The sequence below is a fragment of the Mytilus californianus genome, unplaced genomic scaffold, assembly GCF_021869535.1.
Source record: "Mytilus californianus isolate M0D057914Y unplaced genomic scaffold, xbMytCali1.0.p SCAF_3, whole genome shotgun sequence".
Classification (NCBI taxonomy): Eukaryota; Metazoa; Mollusca; class Bivalvia; order Mytilida; family Mytilidae; genus Mytilus; species Mytilus californianus.
The window spans coordinates 127,260,903-127,283,342 of NW_026262679.1; the positions used below are offsets into that span (position 1 = coordinate 127,260,903).

The following is a 22,440-nucleotide window of genomic DNA, read 5'->3' on the forward strand; positions in this document are numbered from 1 at the left end:
TTAGATGCTAAATTATTTGGTTTACATAGTTTTAGATCAGGTGGGGCTACAGCAGCCGCAAATAACGGTATTTCTGATAGACTTTTTAAAGTGCATGGTCGTTGGAAAACTGAGAACGCTAAAGATGGATATATTGCTGACGATCTCGAAAAACGTTTGTCTGTTTCTAGAAAACTTGGCATCTGACATGCTTTCTTTGTACGTTCGAAGATGGTCACCGCACCTGACAGTCTCTATAAAGTTGTTTGTCTTTATTAAAACAAAAATGATTTCATTGTCAGTCACAAATATTAGACAATTGGTATTTGCTTTTCTAGTTGGTAGTAGTTTGGTATAAGAAAATTGGTAGTCAGAGTACATAAATGGTTTATTTTCGGTTGAACAGAGTGAATTAAGAAAATAACGTAAATTTGTGTTGCACAGAGTTTACTTTCATGACACATGTATGAAATCTACATAATTTAAATATTTAAACAAGTATATTAATCAAATTTTAGGCAGTTAGAAATTTTTTTTTTTTTATTAGCTTAAATCATGAGCTTACTTGTTTAAAAGAATGTACTTTATTCTATCCCAAATAAATAACGACAATATTGCTTTCAAATTATTTTATTATAAATTTACTTTTTATGAAACAATACATTGTTTAATTATATTATAACTACGTACATTTAAGATCATATGTAGACTTTTTACACGTGTATAAGCAGACTTGGTTCATGTGCGCTCTGATCAAACATTGTCTCTACATCATATCATTTTGTTATTAAAAATTGACATCATTCCTTTTCATTTCTTACCATGTCGAGAGAGAGAGAAATAATTATAAACTCTGACTCAAAACCGAAAGATGCAACAATAAAAAAACTGTTATCAAAATGTTTCTCCTGAAATTGTCATCGTAAATCTACGAGATATGCGATAGCAAGCCAATTTAACTAAAAATACACATCCAGATATCAAGATAGTGTCTTAAAAAAGTATGTTTTATAAATTTCGTGCGTAAAGAAGCGCTTTTCTTGATATACCTTCAGCCAGAACACACATAACCAAAATTTTAGAGCAAAGAATGTATAAAAACTTCAAGAGCTATAATACAAAGATGGATCATCAGGAATAGCAACAAAAAACCTTCCTGAGGGAATTGGAAAACGAAAAATTTAAGAAATGTGTGCATTAAATGATACATAAAAGATTAATACCTACGCCTTTTTAGCTCACCGGGGCCCGAAGGGCCCCATGTGAGCTTATGCCATCACTTGGCGTCCGTCGTCGTCCGTCGTCTGTCGTCGTCGTCGTCTGTCGACGTTAACTATTTCAAAAATCTTCTCCTCTGAAACTACTGGGCCAAATACCTTCAAACTTTAACGAAATGTTCCTTAGGGTATCTAGTTTATATTTTGTATCCGAAGTTTTGATCCATCGACAAACATGGCCGCCATGGCTAAAAATAGAACATAGGGGACAAATGCAGTTTTTGGCTTATATCTCAAAAACTAAAGCTTTAAGAGCAAATCATACAGAGGTAAAATTGTTCAATTGGTCAAGATCTATTAGCTCTAAAATTTTCAGACGAATCGAACAACCCATTGTTGGGTTGCTGCCACCGAATTGGTAGTTTTAACAAAATTTTGCGGTTTTTTGTTATTATTTTGAATATTATTATAGATATATAAAAAGTGTAAGCAGCAATAATGTTCAGCAAAGTAAGATCTACAAAAAAGTTAATATGACCATAATTGTCAATTGATACCTTAAGGAGTTATTGCCCTTTAAAGACAATTTTACACAATTTGTTCATCAAGTTTGCTAACATTTAAAAATCTTCTACTCTGAAACTACTGGGCCAATTACCTTCAAACTTTAACTAAATGTTCCTTAGGGTATCTTGTTTATAAATTGTATCCGAAGTTTATATCCATTGACAAACATGGCCGCCATGGCTAAAAATAGAACATAAGGGTCAAATGCAGCTTTTGGCTTATATCTAAAAAACTAAATCTTTTAGAGCAAATGTGACATGGGGGTAAAATTGATTAATTGGTCAAGATTTATCGGCCCTGAAATTATCAGACGAATCGAGCAACCCATTGTTGGGTTGCTGCCACCGAATTGGTAGTTTTAACAAAATTTTGCAGTTTTTTGTTATTATTTTGAATATTATTATAGATATATATAAAGTGTAAGCAGCAATAATGTTCAGCAAAGTAAGATCTACAAAAAAGTTAATTTGACCATAATTGTCAATTGACCCCTTAAGGAGTTATTGCCCTTTAAAGACAATTTTACACAATTTGTTCATCAAGTTTGCTAACATTTAAAAATCTTCTCCTCTGAAACTACTGGGCCAATTACCTTCAAACTTTAACTAAATGTTCCTTAGGGTATCTTGTTAATAAATTTTATCCGAAGTTTGTATCCATCGACAAACATGGCCGTTATGGCTAAAAATAGAACATAAGGATCAAATGCAGTTTTTGGCTTATATCTCAAAAACTAAATCTTTTAGAGCAAATGTGACATGGGGTAAAATTGTTTAATTGGTCAAGATCTATCGGCCCTGAAATTATCAGACGAATCAAACAACCCATTGTTGGGTTGCTGCCACCGAATTGGTAGTTTTAACAAAATTTTGCAGATTTTTGTTATTATTTTGAATATTACTATAGATATATGTAAACTGTAAGCAGCAATAATGTTCAGCAAAGTAAGATCTACAAAAAAGTTAGTATGACCAAAATTGTCAATTGATCCTTTAAGGAGTTATTGCCCTTTAAAGACAATTTTAAACAATTTGTTCATCAAGTTTGCTAACATTTAAAAATCTTCTCCTCTGAAATACAGGTGAGCGATTCAGGCTCTTTAGAGCCTCTTGTGTGGATGTTTCCATTACTTTTATTGGAATAAATTTCTGGAAATATTTGAAAATAATTGTATTTTTATATTTTGAGGTCAAAATAATTGTTTCTCAAACTTCCAACTAAGCTCTCTTGGTGAAAGTGGTAACATTAAGATTCATTCGACAAAGGTTGACTTGATATCGTTTTCCATCAAACTGAACACGTCAATTTAAATGGCAAACCATAAAAATAGCAAACAAGCAGTCCAAATATCTGTCATAACTGCATGAGTGGATCCTGTATTTAATTGTGAAGACTGTATATTAGCCGATCTTCCATCATGTTGTACATCTGGTGTCTGAGTAGTTCCTGTAATTGGGATAAAAAAAATAGTTTGAATACTACTCAATCATTAAGATGTAGCGAGGAAAAAAACATATTGGAATTGTATGCTTATAAACATATATAAGAGGATGTGGTATGATTACACAATATCACACACCTATATCCCCCTCCAAAAAAAAAAAATTGACCCCCAAAAAATTACCCTCATTTCAAGTAAAAGAGCCCTAAATTTTCATAAAAAAAAAAGCAAAAAAAAACGCAAAAACACCAAAATTTTCTTACTCCCCAAAAAAATTTTTTTTTTACTTTGGAAAAAACGTTATTAAAAACACCCAAAAAACAACAAAAAAATTCCAAAAAAAAAATAAATAAAAAAACCGGGAGAACAGGCGAAGAAAGAATTCTGTGGGATTTAAGAGAAAAAAAAAAAATCAATTTTTACTTTAAAAAATGAAACAACCTACAGCTCCTGATTTATATCCAGAATTACCTATAGAAGATGGACAAAATTATAGACTACAAAAAATAACAGAAATAGAAAAAACATTAATAAATGAGAGAGATAAACGTAAATCACTATACAAAAAATATAAACGCGGAGTTAATGTTACTGATGGTGTTGATACAAGTTTAATTTCGACATCTGTTGTTTTAGCTGGTATAGGAATAGCTTTTCCTATCTTACTTCCCATACAAATTGCAGCTGTTGTATGTGGAAGTTTAGGAGGTCTAGTTAAATTAATTAGAAGAAAGTTGACAACAAAATCAAAAAAACATTATGAAATTAAAACAATGGCAGAATGCAAGTTAAACAGCATAAAAGATTTAATATCAAAATCTTTAACTGACGGACAGATAAGTGCAGATGAATTTAAACTTATTTTAGATGAATTAGAAAAATACAACAAAATGAAAGAAAATATACGAACAAAACAAACACAAACAGTAATGAATGATAATGAAAGAAAAAAACTAATTGAGGAAACAGAAAATAGAGTAAAAAACGAATTAAAAAAAAAAATGGAAAATCTTTGATTTTCTTTAATAAAATAATTTTAGTTGATAACGGAAATCCACCAAACTATGAATCAATTTTTAATTAAATAAATGGATGAAGAAACAAAAGAAAAATTAGTAAAAAATGTAAAAATAATGTTAAATAAAAAATTTAATTATTTTTATCTTAAGTTGTTTTTAACAGGTTCTTTTTATTGTTTATTATCTAATATTTTAGATGAATAAAATGGCTGAAGGAGGTTATGAGTTTGATAATCCTGTGTTTAAAAATAATGATTATGATGATGATTATGAAGAAGAAGAAACGTCTTTTCAAGATGATGAAGAGTTTCAAAATAATATAAATAAGGAATTTGAAATATCAAGAGATTTATCAGAAAATGATGTTAAAATTCGTAAAAAAGAAACTACAAAAAAAATGATTAAACAATTTTATAAAAAAAATGGTGAAACTATACGTAATGAAGAGGTTTTTTTTGTTGGGGAAAATCATAAGAGAAGACAAATCTTATATGTAAAAGATGAAAAAGGTAATGATATTGCATTAACATATTACCAAAAAGGAGTATTAAAGTTTTATAAATTTAGCACTCTTCAAAGAGAATACGGTGTTAATTTTGTCAGGGATGTTTTAGGTGTAGATGATTATAAAATATCTGATAATTTAAGAGAAGGTAGAGCAGGGTTTCAGAGAATGTTAAATGAACTCGATAATATAGAAATTCCATTACAAGAAATATCTACACAAGAAGAAGGACAAGAATTATTAGAAACAGCAAGTAATGCAGAAACATATGTGAAAGAAATAGAAACTTCATTTATTGAACAAGGAACATCTTTAATAAATGAAGAAACACAAACAAAAATGACAAAAAGAGAGATGGATGGTATAATAAAAGCATTTACAACAGCGGAAGATGAGATTGCAAATAATTTAGCAAAACTGAATGAAACAAATAAAGACTTAGCAAAAGAAAATGCCAAATTAGAACAAGCTAAAGAATACAATGATGAATTTCAAATAGATAGAATAAGTAGTCGAATAAGAGAGTTGGAATCTGAGAGAAGTGCAAGACTAGAAGTAATTAATATTAATAAAGAAAAACTACGTAGTCAAGTAAACAGATTTAAACAAACAATACATAAAATGTTAAACGAAGACAAAACATTAGGTGAAAGAATAAGAACATTATTCAGAGAACAAGGAATAACAATAGTTAGTGTTTTAACTGCTTTTGGAATGATTATTGGTGTTATTGTTGAAGCATTTACTGGTGAAACTACTTCTCCTTCTCCTTCTCCTTCTCCTCCATCAAAAGGTGGTGGTGTACAAGACTGGATAAAAAAACAATTAAAAAATCTTGGAAAATTATTATCTTTTCTTGCAGGAAAATTAGCAGCTGCATTACCAGGTATTATAGGTTCTATTGTTTCTTGGTTATTGTCTGCAACAAAAGACGTAGTAAATTGGTTTGCAAACAACTTATGGGCATTGCTTATTTTAGTTGTTAGTTTATTGTTTACTGCTGCTAGAGATTATTTGAAAAAATAAAGTGCTGTAAATCCTATTACAATACTTACAAATATTATTGCTTGTTTATTATCTTCATGATCTTCATGTTCAATTTTTTTTATTGGATCTATTTTTGGTTCTTTAGGCTTTTCAGGTTTTATAGGTTCTTGTGGTTTTACAGGTTCTTTTGGTTTAAAATCAACATGATCAAAATTTTTATTATTTAAATCATCATTTAACCCAAGTGTTTGATTTTCTGTTGCAATTATAATTTTATTATTATAACCAACAATACTTCCAATTTGTAAAACCATATCACTGGGAGACATATATAAACCAAGTCCATAAGCATAATCAACTTTACTTCTTGCATATTTTAAAACATTTTCATAATTCGATATCTGGGTGGGTAAATCGATAGGACTATTTATTACATCTTGTACATTTGCTAAGAATTGTTTTTGTGCATCAAATCCTGTTCCTACTTTTAAAATTTTTGTTTTTGTTTGAGATTGTGCACCTAACAAAGCCCATACATAAATTTTAATACTTTCATTAATACGTTCAATACCTGCTTGTGTAAACCCATTAGAGTTATCTAAAATAAATGTTGTCCAAGCCATACTTATATCTTTTTCATGCTTAATAGTATCATGAGTACTAAAGAAAGGTCCTTTAATTTTATTTCTTTGTCTATATTCTCCACTTGGTTTATAATATTGCTCAAAACTTCCTAATCCTTGACATGATGATTCTAGTTTTTGTCTCCAATTTGTATTTGGAGAAATATTAAATTCATCACATAATTTCTGATATGCAGCTTTGTCATATGGGTTCTTGTAATAACAGAAAGAAGAATCTGTTGGTAAAGGTGATTTAAGTTCTTTTAAAATTCTGGCAATACAATAATATAAATGAAACATATAAAAAGACTTTGTAAGATTTGAAGTATTTTGTATATGATCATTATAAGAAACACCACATCCTGTACTTGCACACCAAACTGCAAAATTTAACTGACATTGCCACCAATCAAATGAAGAATGAATCCAGGTATTCCATGGTTCGTTAGTGTGTATTGATGGGTTTTGATAGTTTTGAAATAAATCAGGAAAAGCTGTTTTAAAGTTCTCTTTTTGATTTACAAATATTGTTTGATTTACAAGATTTGTTTTTAATTGATGATCTTTTTCAGAATATTTAATACCTGGATTATATGAAACATTAGGATTATATTTAAATTCTTTTGTTATCATTTTTTTATATTAAAAATGTTTCATACTATTTCAAATATTGATAATACAATAAACTTAGAACAATACATAAATAACAGAAATGGAAATAAACGTATTGGTTTGAAATTTATAAGATACAGCATAGGTTGGTATAATGTTTATCATGGGTTTATAACAAAAACCGGAGAGGAACAGCAAAGGATTATGAATGGTTATTATAGTTTTCAACAAATAGTGGATGAATTTCAAAAAGAAAATATTGTATTATCCGTAAATGAAGCAAATGGTATCGCTTCATTAAACACTACTACTGAGTTAAGGATAAGTAAGGGTTTGGGAAATATGTTAGGGTTTAATAATAAACGTAAATTCGAACCTAATGAATTACATTATGGAAACAAATTTGTGGATTTTGCTATCCATAAATCATTATATATCCATTTGGAACAAGTTAGCACTTCTCATAATTATCTTGATGGTAAGCCAAGTAAATTATTAGCTGTTATTCCAGTTGAAAATAAAGAGTTTGGTGAAGTTATAACAGCAAGATTTGAGCATCCGGAATATAAGTGTTTAGTAAATGATGTTATAACAGAATTGAAATTAGAAATAAGAGATGAAAATAATAACAAGATAATTAATCATTTACCAATTAATTGTGTTTTAGAAGTTATATAATTTATTTAATAAAATGAGCATACTTGGTGTCAAAAAAAAAAACGTAGAAAAAGAAATATTAAATATGAAGAGTGAGCTTCAAACAATGGATACTAAGGATAAAAATTTACATCGGAGTGTCGCTGCCCTAAGCATCAGAGTTTTAAATGTTGAAAATATAGTTGATAATATTAAAAATAAACCAGACAGAAAAATAATAAGTATATATGCTGGAATTGATGGTCCAATAAATAGAAATAAAAAGTTTAATTTTGGTGTTGGTGGTGGTTATTATGTAATGAACTTTCCAGGACAAATATTGGGTATTAGTTTAGTAAGTTTAAGAACAAGCACAGATATTATAGCCATTAAGATGATTGTTAATGATAAGTCAACTATTTACAAAATGAGTTTGGATAATGGTGTCACACACGGTTTTAATAACTTTTATACACCTTTTGAAGTTAAGGCTGGAGATTTAATAAGTTTTATTAGTATGACTAATAATTATACATGTATCAATACTCTAGTATCAGTGATAATTGAATTATTTTTATAACAAATTTAATCCTTAAAAATGTCGGCATACGGAAACAAATTAAATCCTTACAGAAAAATAAGAGAACCCCGTGGTGTGAAAGGTATTCGTCAAAGTGTATCAATAACAAATAATCCTTCAACTATTGATCAAAATCAACAGCTATTAGTGAGATTCCCCAATCTAAGCAATAATGATGTTATTGTTCCTGGAACAACCAGATTGGCATTTGAAATAGAACTCACATCTACAGACGACAATGCAACTATATATCAAAACATAGGAAGAACAATAGTTAAAAAAACAACAATTCGTATAAGTGGAAATGAAATTATGTCAATTGATGATAGTGATATTTATCATTGTTATGTTGATTTATGGAAATCTACATCTGAACGTTTAAATATGGCATACCAAGGAATTGGTGAAACAAACATGTTAAAACACAGAGTTGGTGCAGATAATAAAGCATCAGACATAGGTGATGAAGCAATTGCAACTGCATATGGTGCAAGATTTTGTATCCCACTTGATTTTGAACTATTAGAAACTCATATGCCTTTTTATCAAGCAGGTCTTGGTGATAGACTTGAATATGAACTTACATTTAATAATTATAGCAATGTTATTAAATCAACAGATACATCTGCAAGTTATACAATCAAAAACATTTGTTTAGAATTTGATATGGTTACTGATGCAGAATTAGCAAGACAGATAAGACAACAAGTTAATGGTAAGATGGTTATTTTGTACGATAGAATACTAAGACATAGAAAAATAACCAAAAACAAATCTGATACATTGTGGAATATAAATTTAAATGTTCCAGCTAGAAGTATGAAAGGAATTCTAATGTTGTTCGAAGATCCTGAAAGAACAAGTACCGAAACTTATTATAATCCTAACATAACAAAAGTAGAAATGACAATAGAAGGTGTTCCAAATCAACTATACAGTCAAGGAATGAAAGCATATCAACAATGGGATGAAATAAATAAATTCTTTGCTTTAAATTCAAAAAGAAATAAAACAACAGAAGAAGTTTTAAAGGATTTAAATTTATCCTATACAACATTAGAAAAATATCTTACAACTAATTATGCATTATGGTTAGATTTACGTTCAACAGATGACAACTCATTACACGGTTCAGGTAGAAGAATTGAAAATGCTTCTGAAGGTATTACTATCCAAATAACTAAAACAGCAGGAGCAAATAAATTAATAAATGTTTATCTGTTTGTTATACAAGATGCACAAATTAATTTTGAAGATGGAAGATTTAAAGAAGTTAATTACTAGCGGTTCCCCTTAAAAAATGGAAACAAACGAGCGGAGCGAGATACACTCCGATTCCCTTTATGAATTACCAAAATATCCCCATTGTGCTATTATATGTGGACAAACAGGATGTGGAAAAACAGAGTTTGTTCTTGATTTATTAGAAGGAGAATATAGTGGAGTTTTCAAATATATAGTCATACTTTGTCCAACCATCCAATGGAACAAAGCATACAAAAATCGTGAATGGATTGGTGATGTTAGAAAACCAAAAACAAAAAATCTAATAATTGTTAATCCTATTGTTGAAGTGAGAGAAGCGAACGGTTCCCTTTATGAAGAAGAGAAGCTACAAGAACTACTAAGAATGTTCTTTAAAAAATATGCTGGTCATCCAACATTATATATCATTGATGACTGCAGTGCAACAAAAGAACTAACAAAGAAAAAAGATATGCTGTCCGAGCTTGCATTTTCAGGAAGACATGCGGAACAATCAGTGTGGGTCATTTCACAGAGATACAACTCTGTTTTAAAAGATTTAAGAGAACAAACAAAATGGTTATGCATGTTCTACACAAAAGATAGAGATAGTTTTGATAATTGCCTAAGAGAAAATGATGTTATTCCTACTTTGGAAGAAAGACAAAGAATAAAGGAAGAACTTAAAAAAAAGAAACATCGTAAATTAATATTAAAGACAGATCAACCTACTGATTATTGGTTACTTAATTGATTTTTTTAGCAATTCTCAAGTAATGCTTAAGTAATGCTTAAGTAATGCTTAAGTAATGCTTAAGTAATGCTTAAGTAATTCTTAAGTAATTTAACCAAAATAAGTAATTCTTAAGTAATTTAACCAAAATAAGCAAAATAATGCTTAAGTAATGCTTAAGTAATTCTTAAGTAATTTAACCAAAATAAGTAATTCTTAAGTAATTTAACCAAAATAAGCAATAAAAAAAGCAATGCTGTTGGAAATACTAACAATTGCAACAAACACTGCAGTCTTATCATTGGTTGGATATGTTGTATTTAATTTTTTTAAAGTTAAAAATAAATTATATCCGTTTTTTGAAACGTATAAAATGAATGCTGAAGAATTATTAAGCGAGCAAATTGTGGAAAACATAAATATTGATGATGAAGCGAGCGAAGTGAACGGTTCCCTTCAAGAAAAAAAACGCGAAAGATTATCATCCGTTGTTGCTGGTGGGAGTAGTAAACAATATCTGGGTAAAGAATTACAACTGTCAGATATTGATAAAATGACAACAGAACAAATAAACAAACTATACTGTAAATATGAAGCAAGATTGGGAGCTAGTATGACCAAGACATTAGGAAACTCTTTTATAAATTTATATGTCATGGGTGTATCAAAGTTTTTCAAAGTTGTTAATCCACCAATTTTAATACAAGACTTAGAGGAAGATCCTTTTATCAATAATGCTTTAACTAATACATGTTGTGAACTGTACTATAGATATGGAATGTATCTTGCTCCTTTTACTGCAATATTAACAACAGCAAGACATATTGAACCATTCGCTTCGCTCGATTTCCGAAAAAAAGATGAAAATAATGACATAAAAAATGATGAATGAAAATCCTGAACAAAAAGAAAACAAAGAAGAAAAAAAAGAAGTATTTAAAAAACCCAAACCAAAAGACCCAAAAAGAGTAGCTGCTGGTAAGAAAGGTGCAGAAGTAAGAATAAGAAATGCAGAATTGAGAAAAAAAGAAGTGGAAAAATTAAAAAAAGAAAATTCAAAAATCAAACAAATAACAAAAGATTCTGATACAGAAACAGATTATGAATCAAACGAACATATCCCTTCTGTCAAAAAACACTCCAGTTCCCTAGTTGATTACAAATTTGTACTTTTTCCTATAAGTATTGTTGGATTGGGATTGTTTTTTTACAACCAAAGTAAGAAACCAGAAAGAATGATTAAAGAAATAACAAAACCAGAAAAACAAAAGAAAGAAATTGATCCTTTTGAATTTAATTAAATTTAGTACATTAAAATGACAACTCAAAAAGACGGAAAACAAATAGCAAATATGTTATATCATGCTGGAGTGGAAACATTGTTAACAGTTGGATATGCAGAAATAGGTAAAAAGGTATTAAGGAGGCCAGCACCAAAAGTGGATTTTAATATGAATGATGTTGTAATGTTATCCATTGATATATTACTTGCGATAGCAACAAAAGATATGTTGATTAAGCAAGGTATTATACCTGCTGATATCATGAAGTAATTTTTGTTTTTATAAAATGGCAAGTGCTTTAACAATGATGCTTGGTGGGGCAATAACAAATGCTTTTGCATTTTCAGGGAGTAATTATTTATTTTCACATATGGGTAGTAATGCAAATGAAGAGAAAATAAGACATGATAAAGCTATAGAAAAATTAGAAAAAGCACAATCAGAATGGAATAAAAAAAGAATACAAAGATTAGATTTTATAAATGAACAATTACAAAAGGAACATCATGCGGTTCAGACTTTTGATGATGTTGACCAAGCAATGAAACTATACTATCGTGTCACGAATAAAAAATTAACTTCATTATCACCTAAACCTACATTAAGTGATTTTTATACTCCATCAGAATACCAGAAAAATAGAGAGATTGCATTTGTTGTTGGTGGTATGGTATTAACTGGTTTTATTGTTTGGAAATTAAAATAAAAAATAAATACAATTTACGTTTGTATGAAAAATAAGAAAAAAATGATAAAAATTAGAGTCCCTAATTCCTGTACTTTTTTTGTTTTAAGGGGTATAGAGAAATAATAAAATAAAATAAAAAATTAAATTTCAGGACATGGTTTTTCAAAAACATATTCATAAACTTTATCTGGTCTAATAAAAGCATCCCAACCAGGAGGAAACTTAGATAACTTTTTACCTTCAAACTTATCCATTACTTCCATTTGTTTTGAAGTTAAAGGACATTCTCCATCATCTCTTAAACAACATATCTGATAATTTGATAATTTTATTTTACCTAATATAACTTTAGCATGTGGATCATCTTTCTCAGTATAAGCTTCAATCATTTTTTAGTCTTCTATTTTTTAAAATAAAAATTTAAATTATATATTTTTTAATATCCATAAGGAAAACTTCTAATTAGATTTTCATTTTCATAACATACCATTCTTTTATCAAACATATAATCATAAGCTTTAACTTGTTTAACTGTTTTAAGTTGATGATCTTTTCCTATTTTTATGTTGTCATATTTTACAGTTTCATATTTTTCATTTTCATCAGTAACTATTTTTATTTTTTTATCTAATGTAATCTTTTTTTCTACTTCAGCATTTAATCTAAAACCTTTACAACAGCTAACTAGTTTTTCTGTATCTAGTTTCATAGAATAATCTTTTGGACCCGCAGATATAAATTGTTTTATATGATTAGCGTTATGTTTTGAAACAATTTCATCTGTTAAATCTCCTAATTTATTTCCCATCATACTTTCTATTTTTTTACAAGCTTCAGAACCATCATCATTATAAATACAAGAATCTGTATCCATGTATAAAACTCTTTCTTGAAGAATATCCAATAGTTCGTATAATTTTAATCTAGCATGTGCTGTTGTAAACAAAGCTATATAAACATTTACACTTGGATTAGGTTTAGAGTATTCTTCTTTATTTTTATATTCTGTTAAAACAATATCTTCATCTAATATCATAGTACTTATATCTTTATATTTTTCATTAAATACTATTTTAGTTATATGTTCTAAAGTAAAACAATATTCTTTTTGTGTAAAATTATCTCTCATACCAAAATGTCCCCATAAATTATTTAAACATATTTTAGCTATAAATCTTAATCCTGAATTGTACTTAACTTTGTCAATATCTAGATCATAAGCAGTATTATCTATAATGTATTGTATTTTTGTTTTACATTCTTTATCGTTTTTACAATCATTTTTACAATATTTAGGATCACATTTACATCCTGAAGCTTCTTGTTTATATTTCATAAACGTATCTACATAAAGTTTAAATATATCTGTAGATGTTTTTTCAAAATGTTCTAGTTCATATATTTTTTGTAATTCATAACCTTTTTCTATTGCTTTATCTATTTCTATTGTAGACCATGTACCTACTATAACTCTTTCCTCATCAGAATGTATACATTTTTCATTTTTAATATTTTTACATTCTTTACATCTTTTTATTTCATGTATTTTATCATGTTTATTTAAAGTAGGATAATCTATGTGTTTACATTTAAAAGATATTTTATTCATACATGTTCTACATAATCCAAAAAGTAATTTATGTGTATTATCACTAGTTAATTGTTTATAAGGTAAAACAGGGTGATACAATCCTTTAGGTGGTAATATTTTACATTTCATTATTCCGAAATAATTATTTTTTATATAATCATCTACAGAAATATCTGTAGATGTAATAGGATGCCCTATAGGATATTTACAATATTTATTTACTGATGGATACAGAGAACAAAAATCTACATATCTACCTTTTAAATCAGAAAGATTATTGTATAATTGAATAGTTTCTGTTCTTCCTCCATAAAATGCATCTCTTTTATCAATAGGTTTTAAATGTGGATCAACTTCAGGATATTTTTGTTGATCAAACTCACATTCCCATATTGTATGAATTTTTACATTTGGTTTTAGATAATCTTCAATAGTTTTAAGTCTTTCTTCAGTTTGGTCATATAACTCTTTCATAGTTTTTTTATTTCTATCTTTTTTACATATTTCTTCAGGACTATAACATTTTGTACATCCATGCCAATAACATCCAAAAAATTCATAAACATTACGCATTTTATTTTCTCTATCATAATAATAACCATCGACTTTATAACATTTATTATTAATGAATAATTTCTTTTCACCTCCCCTTTTAGCATGTTGAATCATTATATTATATTCTAAAGAAATATACTCTAACCATTGTATTGATTTTTGTGAATGTACTTCTTTAATTGTCATCTTTTTGTGAATTCCAATTGTTTCATTTGTCAACATTAATGTTTTAAATATTTTTGTACAACATTGAGCAATTGTAATATATTGAAATGGATCGATACAATTATTGGTTATATTTAAAAATAATTTTCTATATAAGGTACAACCTTTGGCAAGAATTAAAACATCCAATAGACAATAATAAAATATTTCTTTATAGAATTTAAATTCTTTTTCTTTAACTTTATTATACCATTCATCAAATAATTCTTTATTTTTAATTGTCATAGTATTATAACCAAAATATTCTTTATCAGGATAAATTCCCTTATATTTTTGGTTTTCTGTTGTATTAAAATAATGTGGAAAATAACCTTTGTTACCCACAAATCCAAATGTTTTTGGGAAAGCAGCTAATCCACATAATGTAAAATTTATAGAATCTATGAATCTTAAATTTATTCCTTTAATAAATATAGCTGTTAATTTTAGTCCAGAAGAAATTATGTTATGTTCAATTTTATTTTTTACAATGTATCCTAAAATCGGTTGCATATCATAACCTTTTCCATAATGTGAAATAAAAGTGTAGTCTTTAAATTTATCTCTTATGAAATATTTACAAAAGTTGTCTATTACAGAATTTGTTTCATATTTAATTTTTTCTACATCACTAAAACAATCATCTATGTCTAATTCTAACAAGTTTAAATTATCAATATTGAAATCACATTTAAATACTTTTACATAGTTATTTTTAAAACAATAAATATTTTCTAAATCGTAAGCTATACAAAAATTCATTATATGTATTCCTGTTTCTTGATTTGCTTCAAAATCAAAATATATATATTTATTATTTTTTACTTGTTTTGGTACTGATGGTTTCATATAACATAAGTGTTCTTCATTACTTTCCGTGTATTTTTCATAACATATTAAACATATTTTTTCACCACATTTGTGATTTTTACCTGTATATGTTTTGTTACATTTATCACAAATATGTTGTTTTCTGATAGTTGTTACTGTATTATCTTTGCATGTATGTTGTTCAGTATAACCAATTAAACATACTTTACAAAACCTACGTTTAGCTAAAAATCCTGTTATATTTGTTATAGTGTCAAAGTGTTCATAATGATAATATAAATATATTTGTTTATTATATTCTTCATTGCCACTATATAAAATATATTCTGCACTATTTGATGTAAAAACAATTATCCTAATATTAAGATAATTTTCAAAAACTTTTAAATCTTCAAAATCATTTCCTTCTTCTTTTATTTCTACTCCTGATTGTTCATGCAAATCTTCAGCTAATCTTTTTTGTAATGGTCTACCCTCTTTAATGTGTTTTAATTGAGAATCTGTAAAATCTTTTAATAACTTATTTGAAGCCAAAAAAGTTACAATTGCCCTTGATAAACATATTGTATCATCATTTTTTATTTTGATAATACTTCTTTTATTTATGACATCTAATATTTTTAAAGCTTTACCTTTTCCTCTTTTATTGGGTATAATAGTAACTTCAAAAATAACTTCTTCTAAATTTAATTCTTCAGCACTATTTAATAATCTTTCCATTTGATCCATGAATAACTTTTTAACTGTATTATATGTTCTTATAGGCCAGCTTTTATGTTTAGTAATTATGATTTCATGAATAGGTACTATTTTAATTCTTCCATTAGGGTAATCTTTTATGGAATAGTCTACCATGTGGTCAAAAGCATTTGTAAATGTTTCTTGTTTTTCATCCTTTAGACTAATTTTATAATTAAATACATAAATACTTGCTTTATGTTTATATTCTTTTGTCAAAACAAGTTTATATGAATCTCCTCGCTTGGATAAAATTTTATCCTTTTTTGCCTCCATTTTTTAAGAAAACATTTTAGTTACTTAAAAATGTCTAAAACAAATCTAACAAATAAATTAGCAGATGAATTACATCATAGAGTTATAAAATCTTTTCCTAAAAGACGTGTTTATGTTAATTCAATAGATCAAACATGGGCAGTTGATTTGATAGATATACAACAATATTCAAAACAAAATAAACACTATAAATATTTATTAGCAGTTATAGATGTTTTTAGTAAATATGGTTGGTTGATTCCATTGAAAAATAAAACAGGAGTAGCAGTGAGTGAAGCATTTAAAACATTATTTAAAGAAAGAAAACCAATATATATTTGGTCAGATAAAGGATCCGAATTTTATAATCGACAAGTAAAAGAATTGTTAAAAGATAATAACATAAAGTTATATTCAACTGAGAATGAAGAAAAATCCAGTGTAGTGGAACGATGGATAGGAACAATGAAACAACATATGTATAAATACTTTACTGCTAATGAAACTTTAAAATATTATGATATATTAGATAAATTAGTTAAAAATTATAATAATACAGTACATTCTTCAATTAAAATGACACCTGTTCAAGCAAGTAAATTAAAAAATGAATTAACAGTGTATAAAAATTTATATCCAGAAAAGGAAGAGAAAATTAAAAAACCTAAATTCGAAGTAGGTGCTAGAGTAAGAATAACAAAAAAAAAGGGTAAATTTGAAAAGGGTTATACTACTCGTTGGACTAAAGAAATATTTGTAATTGAAAAAGTTTTAAATACAATTCCTTTTACTTATAAAATAATTGATTTAAAAGGCGAAGAAATAACAGGTGCTTTCTATGAACAAGAATTACAAATGACTAAGTTTTAAATCTTTATTATAACATTCATTTGTAAAAGTATTTGCAAAATTACACATTATCATCCATGTACATATAACAGTCACTCAGGTATGTAGAAATACAGAATCCATTATCAGTTAATAGTCAACACAAAATCCTTAGCAACGGCGCTACTGTAGTGTCACCGTTACCATGTTATGAATTACGGTAGTAAAGTGGGATTGTACATGACAAACAAGAACAAATATTGTACTATACATAATTTAAATGGCGTATCCTCTTACAGCGTCGGCAGTCATGACTTCTTGAGATGATTCCATTTCTCGTGTGGAATACATATCAGGATTTTCTTGCCAAAATGTGTTCATTTCTGGGCTGCTGTTAAACAAAGCTACAAGTTCTTTCTTAAGCTTGAAGATCTCGGTGAAAGAAAGTCCAACTTTATAAAGTTTATAGTATCCTCCCAACGATTTTGCACATTCCCGCAACCTTCGAGCATAGGAAGGATGAATCCCAATGTTTTCAAGAAGCCACTTACCCCATGTAATAGTGATAATCCCTTGCATACGTAGTTCGAAAAATTTCTTGTAAACACCATTGAGCAACATTCCATATTGAATAAAAAAGAAGAGAGTCTGAGCATTTTGACGTTTAAGATGCTTAAACCCGTCTTTTAATTTTTCAAGCGCTTGTTCTTCAGTGGTAATGTCCTCAAGTTTAAACAGAAACACATCTCTGTCTATCGTCTTCTTTGTTTCTATAAAGTTTTCAACTAAATATGCATGAAGTTGTTCATGACTTCGTTTTTGTACTCCTTTTGTTTTCTTTGTCATGATTACTTGCTTTAAATTACTCTTTGGTTTCCTCGGAAACGTCTTGGTTGGTCCTTCTATCACAACATTATTTAAAAAATTAGTCATATTCATATGAAAAGCCTGATGTTCTAAAATAGTTGCTTTTTGTTCATCCGTCCATGTGTAATTTTGTGTAGCAATCATTTTTTGAGTATATGATCAAATTGACGAAATTCCAATAAAATGTTACAACGGAATCTATTCACAACACAAAATAATAGAATGAATAAACACCTACAGATGATTTTCTTGTGAAATACTCCAATCTCTCCACTGTCAATAAACGTCTGCTATATGTTTACATCACCCAGGCAACATGTAAACACACTCTTGACAACCATGTAAATATTTCCAATGATCGATTTAGTCTATAACACTTCACAAATGTAAAAAGCAATTGAAGTTGTAGTCGTATTGATCCGTTTTATTACTAGACTATATTGATAAAATTAATTAAAAATCAAGGTTGGGGCGCACTGGGGAAATTATTTTTTCTCTTAAATCCCACAGAATTCTTTCTTCGCCTGTTCTCCCGGTTTTTTTATTTATTTTTTTTTTGGAATTTTTTTGTTGTTTTTTGGGTGTTTTTAATAACGTTTTTTCCAAAGTAAAAAAAAAATTTTTTTGGGGAGTAAGAAAATTTTGGTGTTTTTGCGTTTTTTTTTGCTTTTTTTTTTATGAAAATTTAGGGCTCTTTTACTTGAAATGAGGGTAATTTTTTGGGGGTCAATTTTTTTTTTTTGGAGGGGGATATAGGTGTGTGATATTGTGTATGATTGCCAATGACGCAATTCTCCACCAGACTCCAACGAATGTAGTTGTAAGCAAAACAATTTACGAAAAGCAAATATGACAGTCACGAACCAACGACAACCACAGAACTACAGGCTCCTGACTTTGGAAAGACACATACAGAATGTGACGGGGTTAAATATGTTTGAAGACACAAACCCTCCGCTAAACTGGGGCACTTGTGTAACAAACTATGTAAAACAATAAACGAAAAACAAATATGAGAAACAGCAAAAAACTACTCAATTACAGGCTCCTGACTTGGGAGAGACACAAATTGAATGTGAAGGGTTAAACATGTTTGCTGGTGCCAAACCCTTCCCCTTACCTGGGACAGTAATGTAACAGTACAACATAAGAACAAACAATAAAAATCAGTTGAAAATGGCTTAACTCATCACATTGATAAAAAGCAGAAAACAACTAACAAAAACACAGACCTGACGTGGCAGGGAATTTATACATCCCTCAAAAAGAAAAACACAAAGAACAGATCTTAGAGTACTCGCAGTTACTGACAACTAGTTCAAAACCAATAATAACGAATAAACAAATCATGTATCTAAGACTAAAATGTCAAGCAGTACACATCCAGCATCCAATGGATTTTGTGTAAAGATGTCATTAGCACTCAAATAAACATGACCTTGTGCAATGCCAAAATATAGGTATCGACAGATTGTAGAACCGTTAATATACATATGTGCATAACAATAATGTTCAGAATGGTTTTAATATACTGATAACAAAATCAATATTTATACCAATAAAAACAATATTCACAGATCTCATTACAGTGTTGAATTGATAACCTTTTAGAATAAGTTTATTAACAGGATCAATAACGTTACCCGGGTCGTATCTAAATTTTCGGTCTCGGTAAATAACATCACCGTAAAAATAAGGATGTGCTATCTCGTGTGAAATAAGTTTTATACAGACACAGCCAAACTTACACACCAAATCTTTGTATCTATGGAAGAATTTAGTAAAGGTGTTAAATAATTTGTGGTAACGAAATACCTGACTTATTTTTTGCCAGTAAAACATGGAGTACGCTCATTGAAATCCAAAACGTCACTACAGACACGGGCATAGCGAACGAGTTCAGATATATAAACACCGTAAAACGGTGCCAAAGGACTATCACCGCCCACAAAAGGGAAACTAACACTAGGAAAAGATATAATTAATTCAATTATTTGTATTTGCTTGATTACAAAATGTTTTGGTAAATAGTAAGGAAACTAGTTTAAAGAACTTAAAGATAAGTTTAAGAACACTTACAAGAAGCCGTTATGCAACTATATTTGACGTTTCTTTGCGTGTCTATCTTATGTAGCCAATAAATTGTATGGACATTTAAATGTTCAAAGAAGGCCTTAAGCTGAGATGTGGTAATGATATGATTGTGTAATACTAAGTGTGTATGTCCCTGAGAAGCACACGAACCTGAATGTAGAAGAATTTATAATCTATTTATTTTTTAAGAATTTTCGTGTAGTATTTACGTAATATCACCGCCACGTTGTTGACTGCTTTGTCGGTCGATACGAACACAAACCACTTTGCTAGTAGCTGTATATGTGCCAACTGAGAAAAAAATATGAATGGGCTATGATTTTACCATGAAATATATCTATGGGTCGTAATTTTCACAAGACTTCAATATGAATGGGTGTGTTTTTGAAATCCCAGCTGTACCTTTGTACCTAAAATCCTATTTTGAGACCCCGTGACCTGACCGCACTCCTTCAACGGAGGACGATATATATGTTGGTTCTTTTTCAGAATATTTTCAACCTCTCGGCCTTGAACGATATTGAGGTTCCCTGTCATCACATGGCAATAGGGGTCATATCTAAAATTCGATGCTTCATAGCTTCATTATTTTCGATACTGAAGTTTGCTGTAACTGCCGTATACTTAAAAATTAATCTTCTACTGGATTTTGTGTTCGTATACGAAATAAAATAGGTGGCTCTATGTTATCAAATTAGGGAGGTATAAAGTTTTAACGGTAGGCATTCAGCGCAACGACCAAGAGTCGTCCAAAATTACACAATGACTAAATGTATGTAACCGACCAAATATGTAAACTGGTAGCTGTTATTGCTTGGCTTTGTAAGAATTATTCAATATTTATAAAATATAATAATAATAATGATCGAGAGAAAAAAACAGAGACCTTAGAATAATATTTGATATAACAGTAGTCACCAAGAGGTATACCAGGGGTGGTGTACACCTAGCACCTTCCCCGATCTGCAATTACAAATGCATAGATTTTTGTTAAAAATTGACATGTCGTTTATACATAAATTTCCGTTATAATAATGTTAAATGATAATAGGGTCACCAACTTTGGTTTTTTTGTCGGTATACATCAGTCAAAGAGGTGTTCTAAGTGACAAGAATACAACAAAGCGTTGAAATAAGCGTAATGTCATTGCGTTGTGAGCCACTGCGTTGCTCTTTGACGTTTTTCACTACATTATAGGTTACAGATTTGTTGATACATGTACTTCAATAACGAAGATGATGATCCTATATGATTATTTTATAGCAATCAAACTGAAATTTAGGAATCAACAATATATCAATTTTCAAGAAAAATCTATGCATTGGCTTTAGAGATTTTATGATTTTTACGACTATTAAACAACGTTTTTCTCCAATTCTATGTGCTTTTTATACAAACGGTTCACCTATTTTGAAAGAATTCATTAAGTAATTAGAAAGAAAGGCATTTTTTTACTTTCAGTTCAAGTTTAACATACCGAAAAATGTCATCTGTGACATGACCTAAGGTATACATGTACGTAATCGAGCGTGAATCTTGCGATCCTGCTAAATGTTTTACTGTTGTTACGCTTAAACAATTACCCCACCCCTTTCAAAACAAAAGAGGAAATATAAAAGCATAGTAATTGTTCTAACATCAGTACAGAGATAAAATAGATGACATCTAAAAGCCTCTTATTATTATGACGAACAAGCTAGCATGCTACATACCTATGATAGAGCAGTTGATTGATCTGGAAATTATATCGATATACCGGATTTTTGTCCAATCAAAAAACTCGAATGCATCCTGGGAGCACAAACGTTGAATAACATTACCAACACAATCGAACATACCATGTATCTTTCTATAAAATAAAAACAAATCCAGTTATTTTAATAAACGACGACTCCAACACTAGTTTCTATTTAGTTGTAAAGTTGATGACATCCCTTCGAAAGTTTTACGGACGCCATCATAATTTGGTTGATAATATCAAGATGTATCAAGACCACTGTTATGTTCAACTTACCATAGCCACAAAGAAGCTTCTGTGACCTATGGAGTAAGCAATTCATCTACTGTTCCACTAGCCTGTCTAAACTGAGGTTATGAGTTCGAATCCCGCATGTGGCAGGTGTGTTGATATTTGATATGAAATGATTTGGATTGCCGGTTTTCCTGTGGAAGGTCGATGTTTCTCTCCGGGCACTCCGGCTTCCTCTACCAATAAAAACTGACCACTACCAAATTTCCAATAGTGCTGAAAGTGGCGTTAAACACTAAATAATTAATCGATCAATCGTAGCCACAATCCCGTCTTCCTTTTCCCGTTTATGAAATCACCGAAAGCGGCTCATCATGATTTTTCCTTGTCAT

The 22,440-nt window shown here is 29.1% G+C and overlaps 1 protein-coding gene across 1 annotated transcript in view; it reads right to left on the reverse strand.

Moving 5' to 3' along the window:
- The window catches only part of LOC127736148 (uncharacterized), a 68,991-nt gene that overhangs the window by 38,785 nt on the left and 7,766 nt on the right, over positions 1 to 22,440 (reverse strand). The window contains exons 8-9 of the mRNA XM_052246703.1: positions 21,792 to 21,928; positions 594 to 3,209 (exon numbers count right to left, since the gene is read on the reverse strand). Coding sequence (XP_052102663.1) covers positions 3,070 to 3,209; positions 21,792 to 21,928 — 277 coding nt within the window. The 3' untranslated portion in view covers positions 594 to 3,069. Of the gene's footprint in view, positions 3,210 to 21,791; positions 21,929 to 22,440 lie in introns of the transcript that reaches the window.